Source organism: Zootoca vivipara, chromosome 4 (genome assembly GCF_965207765.1).
Source record: "Zootoca vivipara chromosome 4, rZooViv2.hap1.1, whole genome shotgun sequence".
In the NCBI taxonomy this organism is placed as follows: Eukaryota; Metazoa; Chordata; class Lepidosauria; order Squamata; family Lacertidae; genus Zootoca; species Zootoca vivipara.
The window spans coordinates 97,766,830-97,780,274 of NC_142587.1; the positions used below are offsets into that span (position 1 = coordinate 97,766,830).

A 13,445-nucleotide genomic window follows, 5' to 3' on the forward strand; every position below is an offset into this window, starting at 1 on the left:
TCCGAGTCTCGGCTCTTCCATGGAGTCCCAGACGGCTCCAGCTCAGCCCGGACTCCCAACCAGGCGCCCTCCGGAGCTTGGCGCCCTGGTGCATTACGCCACCCAGCCCTGCCTTAGAGCCGGCCCTGACCGTAATATACCAAAGTAGGGACCCAGGTGGCGCTGTGGGTTAAACCACAGAGTCTAGGGCTTGCCGATCAGAAGGTCGGCGGTTCGGATCTCTGCAATGGGGTGAGCTCCCGTTGCTTGGTCCCATCTCCTGCCAACCTAGCAGTTCGAAAGCACATCAAAGTGCAAGTAGATAAATAGCGCAAGTAGATAAACCACTGGCAATAATCTTTGAAAATTCCTGGAGAACAGGCGAAGTTCCAGCAGACTGGAGGAGGGCAAATGTTGTCCCTATTCTCAAAAAAGGGGAAATAGAGGACCCAAACAATTACCGCCCAGTCAGCCTGACATCAATACCAGGAAAGATTCTAGAGCAGATCATTAAGCAAACAGTCTGTGAGCACCTAGAAAGGAACGCTGTGATCACTAAAAGTCAGCATGGGTTTCTGAAAAATAAGTCATGTCAGACTAATCTGATCTCATTTTTTGACAGAATTACAAGCCTGGTAGATGAAGGGAACGCTGTGGATGTAGCCTATCTTGATTTCAGCAAGGCCTTTGACAAGGTGCCCCATGATATTCTTGTAAAGAAGCTGGTAAAATGCGGGCTAGACAATGCTACTATTCAGTGGATTTGTAACTGGCTGACTGACCGGAGCCAAAGGGTGCTCATCAATGCCTCCTTCTCATCCTGGAGAGTAGTGACTAGTGGGGTGCCACAGGGTTCCATAGCTGCCAAGTTTTCCCTTTTCTCGCGAGGAAGCCTATTCAGCATAAGGGAAAATCCCTTAAAAAAAGGGATAACTTGGCAGCTATGCAGGGTTCTGTCTTGGGCCCAGTCTTATTCAACATCTTTATCAATGACTTGGATGATGGGCTTGAGGGCATCCTGAGCAAGTTTGCAGATGACACCAAATTGGGAGGGGTGGCTAATACCCCAGAGGACATAGCACTCTTCAAAATGACCTTAACAGATTAGACAACTGGGCCAAAGCAAACAAGATGAATTGTAACAAGGAGAAATGTAAAATACTACACTTGGGCAAAAAAAAAAAATGAAAGGCACAAATACAGGATGGGAGACACCTGGCTTGAGAGCAGTACATGTGAACAGGGCCGGCTCTACGGCCAGGCTGGGTGGCGCTGGGCGCCATGGCGGCAGCCCCGGCCCGCCCGCTGGCTGCTCCACCACGCAGCAGCGCCATCGGCAGCAGCGCTGCGCGGTAAGCCCGCCCGTCGCGCAGCAGTGCTGGCGGCGGCCGCGCTGCGCTGAGCCCAACCATCCACCGGTCCGCCTGTCTGTCGCGCTGGAAAACGGGGCGGCGGAGGGATCCGTCGCACCACGGCGCCAGGGCGCCAAAGGTGCTTAAGACGGCCCTGCATGTGAAAAGGATCTAGGAGTCTTGGTAGACTACAAACTTGACATGAGTCAACAGTGTGATGCAGCAGCTAAAAAGCCAATGCAATTCTGGGCTGTATCAATAGGAGTATAGCATCTAGATCTAGGGAAGTAATAGTACCACTGTATTCTGCTCTGGTCAGACCTCACCTGGAGTACTGTGTCCAGTTCTGGGCACCACAGTTCAAGAAGGATACTGACAAGCTGGAACGTGTCCAGAAGAGGGCAACCAAAATGGTCAAAGGCCTGGAAACGATGCCTTATGAGGAACGGCTTAGGGAGCTGGGTATGTTTAGCCTGGAGAATAGAAGGTTAAGGGGTGATATGATAGCCATGTTCAAATATATAAAAGGATGTCATATAGAGGAGGGAGAAAGGTTGTTTTCTGCTGCTCCAGAGAAGCGGACACGGAGCAATGGATCCAAACTACAAGAAAGAAGATTCCACCTAAACATTAGGAAGAACTTCCTGACAGTAAGAGCTGTTCGGCAGTGGAATTTGCTACCAAGGAGTGTGGTGGACTCTCCTTCTTTGCAGGTCTTTAAGCAGAGGCTTGACGGCCATCTGTCAGGATTGCTTTGATGGTGTTTCCTGCTTGGCAAGGGGTTGGACTGGATGGCCCTTGTGGTCTCTTCCAACTCTATGATTCTATGATTCTAGGGTCCACTACGCCGGGAAGGTAAACGGTGTTTCCATGTGCTGCTCTGGTTCACCAGAAGCAGCTTTCTCATGCTGGCCACATGACCTGGAAGCTGTTTGTGGACAAACGCTGGCTCCCTCGGCCTACAGAGCAAGATGAACGCCGCAACCCCAGAGTCGGACATGACTGGACCTGATGGTCAGGGGCCCCTTTACCTTTTAATACACAAAAGTATGCCATTTCCCTTTCCAGAAATGCTTAATTGCTAATTCAATGGACTGAAAATGTATGGTTGCTTTCATTATGTTTAGGGAAGCTTTTAATATTTGATGGACTATTGGATTTTAATATTTTGTTGGAAGCCGCCCAGAGTGGCTTGGGTAACGCAGCCAGATGTGCGGGTATTAAAAAAAAAATATTATTAATTAAATTGATCAGGTGAGTGTTCTCCTTTCGGAAGAGGCATGTGGAATCTCCACGGTTGCTAATAGCATAACGTTGAAAGGCTAGTGAAATATGGGGAGCCCTTGAGCATCTGCTTGGCATGCAGAATGTCCCAGGGTCAACCCCTGACATCTCCTGCAAGGGCTGAAGGAAATCCCTGCCTGAAACTCTGGGGAGCTGCTGCCAGTCAGTGTAGACCAGGTGTCCTCAAACTATATCTCACGGGCTGAATCCAGCCTGCCAGGGTCGTGAATCTGGCCTGCACGGCAATTTAAGAATCTGCCAAGTGTCTGAGGATGAAGGCATCTTGCCATCTGTTCAGTCAGTCCCTGCGCTACGCTGAAGGAAAGGCCAGGGCGTTTTGTCCGGGCATGGGAAAGTGTTGTCTTTGGGCTTGAAGAGGGAAGTTAAGCTTGGCAGAGGAAAGCCGACTTGGGTCAATTCGGTTTCGTTATGTAGACCTTTAAAGGTGGGAGAAGGAAAAGTAGTCCTAATTTTGTGAGTGTCACAGCAGTCTTTCCACTCATGTGATTTACATGCTCTGAAAGTTGGGGTCTGTTTTGACATTTAAAATTTAAAAGGGTGGAGTGGAACCCTCTCGTGACCATCTCGTTAGCCTGGGGAGCCACACTCTGGTTGAAGGTGGCCAGGATTAGCCCCCAAGGCCTGGGGTGTCCCTGAGGAACTGACAGCCTGACTTTTGCCTTTCAGCTGCTGGAGGAAGATCAGCTGTTCCTGCTGGAGGTGATTCAGAACTGCCAGGCAGCTCAGCTCAGGGGCTCCGAATCCTGAAGTGCTCCAAGCAGGAGACGGCCCAAGCCATCCTGGTGAGTGATGGGTGGTGTGGGGGACCCCCCTGGGGAAGTGGGGCAGGGAGGGGCTTTGGGGAAGGGATTGGACCCCTCAGACCTGCTCTGCGCTGGCTGGGCTCTTTGCCCCCCAATCTGCAGTTGCTGGTGACGAAGGATTAGGCAAGGCGTTCAGTGGATTCTTATATTCTCAATTTCTTGTTATGATTCTGATTTCATTTATTACTTTTATTATTTAAACTTTTTTTCTCCTTCCCCCTCACAGCTTTTGCTTTTCTTTTGGTTTATTTCATTGATTTCAACCCGCTGAGATTCTTGACACGGGCTTTCATGGTTATTTATTTATTTGTTTGTTTGTTTTAATTTGATTTGTTTTCATTCTTTATTTTAATATTTTTGTTCTTTTTTAATTTTACATTTTTATTTTGTGCACATTCATTCCTATTTTGTGTATATATATATTTCTTGTTTTGATTCTTATTTCATTTATTACTTTTATTTGATTGATTTATATTTTATTTTAACACTTTATTTTATTTTGCACAAAGCAGCTCAGGCCCTCCTTCCCCCCTCACAACTGTTGCTTTTGTTTTGGTTGATTTTCTTGATTTCAGTCCACTGAGATTCTTGACATGGGTGAGCTATCGTGGTTTGTTTGTTTGTTTTTATTTTTATATTTGTTGTTCTTTAGTTTAATATTTTTTATTTTACCTTTTTATTTTGTGCACATATGCGCCTATTTTGTAAATATTTTGTATATATTGCTTTTGTACAGAGTACTTAGAGTTAGGTGTAGGCTTAGGGCTAGGCTGGGGGTGGGGGTCAGAGTTAGGCTTGGATGGTCTTTTTAGATGGTCAGCTAGTGTTATAAGAGAATCCATGACCAGAGGGGGGATCCTGAGATAAATTTGTGAACCCTGCTTGGTATGCCTATTGCCTTTAAACATTGCCCTTCAAACTGAACGTTCCTTCCACATGTTGGTCACTGGAGTTCAATCTTTGTATCAAGTGTATTTTTCCTCCCTCATGACCTTTGTGCATTTATTTATTTTTTATTTTTAAGAGGGCAAATGTAAAGAGAAATTGTATGGCAAGTTTCGGAAGAGTAAAAGGTTGCGTTTGGAAAAAAACACAAAAAGTAGGGGGGGGGTTGGCCTCCTCAAATATTTTAAGGGGGGGCAAAGACCCCTAGATGGTGCCTACTCCCTACACCTACATGTCTCCGGGGGGTCACAACATAAAAGCACAAGATAAAAGCACAAAACACCACATTAAAAGGGTGGAGTGGAACTGGATATTGACCATCTCGTTAGCCTGGGGAGCCACATTCTGGTTGAAGGAGGCCAGGATTAGCCCCCAAGGCCTGGGGTGTCCCTGAGGAACTGACAGCCTGACTTTAGCCTTTCAGCTGCTGGAGGAAGATCAGCTGTTCCTGCTGGAGGTGATTCAGAACCGCCAGGCAGCTCAGCTCAGGGGCTCCGAACCCTGAAGTGCTCCAAGCAGGAGACGGCCAAAGCCATCCTGGGGAGTGATGGGTGGTGTGGGGGAGCCCCATGGGGAAGTGGGGCAGGGAGGGGTTTGGGGGATGGGGTTGTGCATCTGCTGGAGAGGAAGAGACTACTGGCTCAAGGCATGGGGAGCCATTCCCATAGAAAGCCAAGCTTTGAGAGAACCAGAACAGGGATGGGACCCCTCAGACCTGCTCCCCGCTGGCTGGGCTCTTTGCCCCCCACTCTGCAGTTGGTGGTGGTTGATGAAGGATTAGGCGAGGCGTTAAGTGGATTCTTATATTCTCAATTTCTTGTTATGATTCTTATTTCATTTTTTACTTTTATTATTTAAACTTGTCCCTTTTTTCTCCTTCCCCCTCACAGCTTTTGCTTGTCTTTTGGTTTATTTTATTGATGTCAACCTGCTGAGATTCTTGAGACAGGTGAGCTTTCGTGGTGGTTTGTTTGTTTTTATTTTATCTGCGCAATGTGTGGCCTCCTCAAATATTTTATGACGGGCAAAGACCCCTAGCTGGTGCCTATTCCCTACACGTACATGTCTCCGGATGGTCACAACATAAAAGCACAAAACACCACATTTTAGGAGGGCATTAGATGTCACTCAGCCAAAGGCCTGGTTAAAAAGCTGCCAATTTGCCTGGCTCCTAAAGCTGTATAATGTAGGGTTATCAGACGTCCCCGGTTCCCAGGGACAGTTCCCGGTTTTACCAATCTGTCCATGGCCAAGGATGCCAGTGGCAAGAGGCTCTGTGGCCGCTGCTGTTGCCAGTGCGGACGGCTGGGCTGTGTTAGACGAGAGGCAACATTCCCCCTCCCGCTCCCACCCTCCTCCTCCTCCGTCTGCTCCTCTTGCTGCTGCTGCTTCCGCTTGTTTATTGGTGTTTTGGCGGGAACCTTGCCCCGAGGGCTGAGGGGAGACGTGGAGGGTGCCGGCATATGGTTTATCATGTTCCTTCCCAAACGTCCGAATTTGAGAGGGGTGCAGATGCAAGGAATAAAGGCTAGGCGTTTTATTGCCCGACCAAAGGAGACACCACCCTCCCACCTCCTCGCTTGTAAATAAAAATAAAAATACTCTGCCACATGGCTCCCCCCTCTCCCCACACAGTCTCCCTATTGCATTTTTCTCTACTTAAAGCGTCAGACAGAAAATAGGGGAGGTTCATATTATAATAGCTTTCGTTATCTATCCGTTTGTATTCCTCATGTGCCTTTTTCTGGGACGACCTGACTCTTTGTCCCCTCTCTACCCCCCCCCTTGTTCCTTCCTTCCTTTTCGGTGACACTTCCAGGAATCCCAGAAAAGGGGGGGGCGAACACACACACACACCCCTCCCTCAGTTCCAACCATCCCATCCTAATTTTGCTTTCCCTTCTCTCTCTCCCCCTCCCCACCCTTCACCCATAACCAAGGAACCTGGCTCTGGTTGCCATGTAAACTACATATGTTTACAAAATGATACTCCCTACTAATAATCCAGATGCTACTGTATTTTAACCCCTTGGCTGCTACAAAAGAGTGTCCCTGGATTCATTGAAAAAAATCTGGTAATCTCGTTTTTCCGACCTTTGTATGGATTCTTTTATGGGAAGTGAGTTTGGAGCTCTGACTAAAGCTCTTTCCACATTCCACACACTGATAGGGATACTCCGCTGTATGGATTCTTTGATGGGAAGTTAGACAGGAGCTATTGCTGAAGCTCTTTCCACATTCCACACACTGTTTTTTCGGGGGAAGACCCTTACGCCTTTAAGAGTGGCCACCTATTCCCTACACCTACAGGTCTCAGGAAGCTTACAACATAATAACACAACACAAAAACACAAAATACCACATTTAGATCTGGTTAAAAAGGTGCTGATTTGCCTGGCTCCTAAAGCTGTACAATGGTTTTTACGACATTATTATGGATTCTTTTATGGGAAGTGAGAGAGGAGCTCCGACTGAAGCTCTTTCCACATTCCACACACTGGTAGGGTTTATCTCCTGTATGAATTCTTTGATGCTTAGTGAGAGAGGAGTTCAGACTGAAGCTTTTTCCACATTCCACACACTGATAGGGTTTATCTCCTGTATGAATTCTTTGATGCTTAGTGAGAGAGGAGTTCAGACTGAAGCTTTTTCCACATTCCACACACTGATAGGGTTTCTCCCCTGTATGAATTCTTTGATGGGAAGTGAGAGAGGATCTATCAGTGAAGCTCTTTCCACATTCCATGCACTGATAGAGTTTCTCCTCTGTATGAATTCTTTGATGCCTAGCGAGACTGGGGCTCACTCTGAAGCTCTTTCCACATTCCACACACTGATATGGTTTCTCCCCTGTATGAATTCTTTGATGCTTAGTGAGAGAGGAGCTATGACTGAAGCTCTTTCCACATGCCACGCACTGATATGGTTTCTCCCCTGTATGAATTCTTTGATGGGAAGTGAGACTGTGGTTGTGACTGAAGCTCTTTCCACATTCCACACACTGATAGGGTTTCTCTCCTGTATGAATTATTTGATGGGAAGTGAGAGAGGAGTTCCTACTGAAGCTCTTTCCACATTCCACACACTGATAGGGTTTCTCCCCTGTATGAATTCTTTGGTGGTTAGTGAGATTAGAGCTCTGACTGAAGCTCTTTCCGCATTCCACACACTGATAGGGTTTCTCCCCTGTATGAATTCTTTGATGGGAAGTGAGAGAGTAGTTATTACTGACGCTCTTTCCACATTCCACACACTGATAGGGTTTCTCCCCTGTATGAATTCTTTGGTGGTTAGTGAGATGGGAGCTCTGACTGAAACTCTTTCCACATTCCACACACTGATAGGGTTTCTCCCCTGTATGAATTCTCTGATGGGAAGTGAGATTGGAGCTCTGACTGAAGCTCTTTCCACATTCCATGCACTGATAGAGTTTCTTTCTGATGAGATTTTGTTGATGGGAAGTGGAATGGGAGCGCTGACTGCAGCTTTCTCCACACTCCAATTTTTTACCTGGCTTCTCCTCTCTGAGGATTTTGTCATGGTCACCTTTGTTCTCGATTTCCAATTCATCACAATCTGCAACGGAAACAAAAAAGGGATTAGAGCCTCAGGAACAAATGGAGAAGAACTGAAGGCAGTTGGGGAGGTGTTCATTAGCTGTGTTGTTTATCATTAACCAACATTTTTATTATTAGATTCTGATGAGTTGTTGAATGTTACTTTGTTTGATATATAGTAGTGTTCAAAATTTCTGGAAGACTTTTGGGGGAAAGTGTTTTTCAGAGGGTTGATCGCTCACAACACTTCTTTTGGAGTAATATCATAAAATTATATGTCAATGGAAAGATGATTTAATCAAGAATGCAATCCAACGGACTTCCGGCATGGCAAAATGGCGAGCGGCACGCGACCGTGGAGCTCCTAGGAGCCACTGATGTGCCCAAGCCGCTTGAACAACTTCGGAGCCGTTAAAACCGCTGCCAACGCTGCACAGGAGCCGTGTTCAAAATTTCTGGAAGACTTTTGGAGGAAAGTGTTTTTCAGAGGGTTGATCGTTCAAAACACTTCTTTTGGAGTAATTTACTGTTTATTGTGGGGCTGTTTCCAGGTGCTATAGGGGGTGCTGGAGAGCTCTGTACCATATCTGCACATGTGCAGGAAACGCTTCTGCGCATGCGTGAGTGATTTGGCGCTTCTGCGCATGCACAGATGCAGTGAAACCCGGAAGCAACCCTTTCCGGTACTTCTGGGTTGCCGCCGGACACAACCTGAAAAAAAGGAACATGAAGCGGACGTAACATGAGGTATGACTGTAGAGGTATTTTTTGAATTTCCAGTCACATATGACAATATGATGAATACCAAGAGAGGCCACGATCCCATGAATCTCCTCCATAACCTCCTTATGCAGAGCTCTCTGGTCAGGATCCAGCAACGCCCACTCCTCGTCCGTGAAACGAACAGTGACATCTTCAAAGCACACTGAACCCTAAAAGAAAAAGGGAAATGTCCTCCTCTGAGACAGCATCAATATGATCTGCTACACAATGCTCTGTTGTTTCCTTCCTGTAAATTGCAGCGGTGTTTCAATAGGATTGCTTTGCTGCACATTTTAATTCTGGATGCTTATTTTATTCTGCGTTTTAATTATGGGTGTTCGTCTTTGTGCAAATAGGGGGTACTCCACCTTCTGTTTTTCAAGTCATTCTGCCTACACAAGTTACAGGGAACCAGGCAGATGGCCTTTTCAGTAGTGGTACGCACCCTGTGGAACGCCCTCCCACCAGATGTCAAAGAGAAACACAACCACCAGACTTTTAGAGGACATCTGAAGGCAGTCCTCTTTAGGGAAGCTTTTAATGCTCAATAGATTATTGTATTTTAATACTTCTGTTGGAAGCCGCCTAGATGGCGGGATATAAATAAATTTTTATTATTATTATTACTAGTATCATGAAGCCCGTTAAAGTAACGGATGCTAGAACAGTGAACTAAGGAAGGAAGGAAGGAAGAAAAGAGGGAGCAGGAGGGAGAGAGGAAGAAAAGAGGGGAGAGAAAGATGAGTAGGAAAGAAGGAAGGGGATAAAGAAGGAAAGAATAAGAAAGAGGGAGAGAAGACAGAAAGGGAGAAGGAAGGAAGGAAGGAAAGAAAGAAAGGGAAGCGGGGGGGGGTCGCCACCTTGATTCAGCACCAGAAAAGAGCGGGAAGGGACCCAGGCGCAACAAGCATTTCCCGCGCAGCGTGAGGCAGCGGGTGTCAGTTTTAGGAGAGGTGCGTAAAGCCTCCTCAGAGTTGCGCGTTCGCGGGCAGGGTGCTGAGCCGCGGCAGGAGGCGGAGGCGGCTTGCCGGGTCGGCGAGTCCTGAGCCTCTGGGACGCAGCAGTGAAACCACCTCCTGCTGCCGTGGCTCGGGGCGCTCCACGCTGCACTGCTGGGTGCTTTGTCGGTGCTTCAGCAGCAGCAGCCAGTTCCAGGTGGCGAGCCACGGCAGGAAGAGGAGGATTCAAAGTGCTACAGAGCACTGCTGCATCCCAGAGGCTCGGGACTCTCCACGCGGTGCTGCCGGGTGCTGACCCGGCAAGTCGCCGCATCCTCCTCCTGCCACGGCTCAGCACCCAGAACTGGCTGTTGCTGCTGCTGAAGCACCGACAAAGTGCTCTGCCCCATTTGCACATAACAAAAAATGTACTTTGGCACCGGCAAGCGCGCGGGCGACATGGCTGGTTGGGGAGAAGAAGTGTGAGTAGGTGAGGCCTGGAGCCGAGGGCCCCAGGTCCGGTCAGCTGGCCCCGGAGGGTCCCCTATGTACCGTAGGGTAACACTTTGAAACCACCTCCTCCTGCCGTGGCCCGGGGCGCTCCACGCAGCGCTGCTCCGGCCACCTTTCTACCCCCCCCCAGGCCCCAGTTGCTTGGCGGCTTTCTGCTGCTCTTTTTTTGCGGCTCGGGGTATGGCTTATTTCCGTGAGCGAGCGAGGGCGAGTGAGAGGAGAGGAGGGCAGGGTGGCCTTGCCTGGCTGCCCGCCGGCCCACGGGTGGCGAAAAGAAGCATGGCAGGCACCGCACTGCCAGAGGCTGGGGAGAAACTTTCCATCGCCTTCGCCCTCCCCTGTTGAGTCAGACGCGCCACCTCAACCCAGGAGGGACAGAGGGAGGCGCTGCTCAAAGGTGCCCTTCCTCCCCCCATTCACCTCCGCCGGCCTCCACCCTCGCTTCCCCGATGCGCCCTGCCTCCCTCAGCCGGCGCCGAGGCGCTACGCCAGGAAGGAAAGGCTCCTTCCCCACCCTGGCCTGGCTTGGCTGGAAGCGGCACCGGGGCGGAGCGTGGGGGGGGGAGGAAAAGTAAGCAGCCTCCTCCTCCTTGCGCTTTAGCGCAAGCGCAGTGAGGCGCTTGTCCGGCCCGGAGCGGCGGTTGGCGGCCGCAGGTAAACGGTAGGCCGAGGGGTGGGGAGAGAGAGCTTGCGCGTGTGCGTCCAGTCTCTGCGTCCAATCCCTGTGTCCGTGGGGCACATGCGCAGTAGCGCGGACACAAGGGCACAGGGGCTGGACACAGAGACACTTGGACTTTATTATATAGGATTATTAATGGATCCACTTTCTCCCCTCCTCGTGAGCTGTTCTGGGGGTTCCCTCCCAATGCCTTAGAGTCAAATTCAAGGGGTTCATAGGGGTATGGCGAGAGGGAGGAATGGGGGGCAGGCCCCATTTTGCAGCGGCTGGTGCTAATTAGGTGAATCCAGGCCACTATTTCCCCTTATTTGTCCACTGCTTAGAAACCAATTTTAGCATTCAGTGCTCAATCTACAAATAAAATACGGTAAGCCTATTTTGGATGGCCATCTGTCTTGGATGATCTAGCAGAGATTCCTGCAATGCAGGGGGTCTCCTGGCTCTTGGAGACAAGCAGGGAGGGTGGCTTCTGGCAAAAGGAGAGGGAGCCACCGGTGGCTCCTCCTTATCCTGACTCACCCGTGCCTCTTGACCTCCCTCCTCCCACTTGCCTCCATCCTCTTCTGCCTCTGATTCTGGACTGCATTCTGCCACAGAGTCTCCCAACTCACTAAGCCCTGTTAGCCATTCAGCTTCTGACACCTACTCTTCCCAGGCTTCTCCCTCTTCCCCCTCTGACCGCCCATCCTTCTTCCACCTCCACTTCTTGGGCTCTGAGCCATCTTCCTTTCCTGGTTCCCCAGCTGTATCCTCCCACCATTCCTCTGTGCCCAACCAGTCCATGACATTGCTCCACCCCTCGGCCTCTGTCCCCACAAGGCAGCTCCCCCTGACCTGATCTGGTTCCACAGCCGCTGCTTCCCTTCTGCCCCCATGAAAAGATGGATCAGGAGGTCTTGCCGGCATCATTCTGTCACCTGCAAGAGAAAAAAGGTAATCAGGACACCAGGAGTGGCTGCTTCTCTCACAGGTGGAACAGGGCATCTCTAACTACAGGTTGGTCTTTGAGAAAGCCTTACCTGCTGAGAGCAATTGGACGTTTGTGCCCATTTCATATGTTTGTTGTGCAGAAATACATCTCCCCTCCTCTGGACCCTTGTTCCCAACTGTCTCCCCCCCCAAAACAAGGTGAAAAGAACCCTCAGATGAGTTGGAAAACCAACAGAATGAGACCAAATGGAGACAAACCACCTTCCTCCTTACCCAGTGGCCTCTCTCTGGTGTCCAACGGAGGCCTCTCTGCCTCACAGGAATCCAGGTCCATTTCTGCAAAATGATCCTTTCCCTGAAAAAGATACAAGGATTAAAAACAGAGAATGGGGATGAATATTAGAAAGAGAATGACAAAGACTTGAAGGGTGTGAGATCTCATTCCATGAATGCTTTCCCAGAAAACGGATGGGCCATCAGCAGACCATTATGGGATGTTCTCCCTCCTGTTTGGAGCCCCTTGGGAGTATCCAGAGGAAAGTCTCTCTCAGGCAAAAAGATAGCGTTTACATTTTTAGATGCTGAGAAAGCATTCGACAATCTAAATTGGGAATTCATGAAAGAAGCTTTGGAAAAATTAGGGGTAGGGAATAAATTTATGAAGGGAATTAATGCAATTCATAATAAACAGGTGGCAAGGCTAATAATCAATGGAAGGATAACTGAAGAATTTGAGGTAACTAAAGGGACGCGTCAAGGATGCCCGCTGTCCCCATTATTGTTTATTTGGTCTCTAGAATTCCTGATTCGAGATATCAGGGGGGATAAGGAATTTAAAGGGATTAGAGTGGGAGGAAGTGAGTATAAAATCAGAGCTTTCGCTGATGATTTGGTAGTTATGATGGAAGATCCGATAGAAACAATAAAAAATTTGGATAAGAAATTGGCGGTGTATGGGGAATTGGCAGGATTTAAAACAAACGGAGGGAAAACTAAAATAATGATAAAAAATATGAGGAGGACAGATATAGAGGATTTAGGCCAAATAAAGGATTGGGAAGTGACGAATAAAATAAAATATCTAGGGGTAATATTAACACCAAATAATATAAATTTATTCGAGGATAATTATGCTAAAACATGGATCAAAATTAGAGAGGATTTGGAAAGGTGGACCGGGCTCAACTTGACGCTAGCAAGTAGAATATCGGCGATTAAAATGATGGTCTTGCCTAAAATGCTTTTTCTATTTCAAATGTTGCCCATAAAAATTAAAAAAGAGACGTTTGAGAGGTGGAAAAAAGATCTTAGTAAGTTTATTTGGCAAAAAAAGAAAGCGAGGGTTCAGTTTAGATTGTTGACGGATGCTAAAGAGAGAGGAGGGTGGGGGGTCCCAGATTTAAAGCTGTATCATGCGGCAGCCAGCTTATGTTGGATGAAAGAATGGTTCACTCTAGAAGACAGAGATTTACTGAGACTAGAAGGATTCAGGAATTGTGGAGGATGGCATGCGTACCTGTTGAAAGAAAGAAAGGGGGATTATAATCTATTCACAAATCATATAATTAAAAAGTCACTGTTTTATATATGGGAAGAATATAAGAATCTATTAGAACCCAAAACCCCATGGTGGGCATCACCTTTCGAAATGGTGGCAATGGATAGTAACCCGAAGGGAGGGA

At 48.2% G+C, this 13,445-nt stretch overlaps 1 protein-coding gene across 1 annotated transcript in view; it reads right to left on the reverse strand.

The window, feature by feature from the left end:
• LOC132592032 (uncharacterized) overlaps positions 1-13,445 on the reverse strand; it is a 124,205-nt gene that overhangs the window by 71,539 nt on the left and 39,221 nt on the right. The window contains 1 exon segment of the mRNA XM_088668866.1: positions 12,037-12,118. Coding sequence (XP_088524992.1) covers positions 12,037-12,118 — 82 coding nt within the window.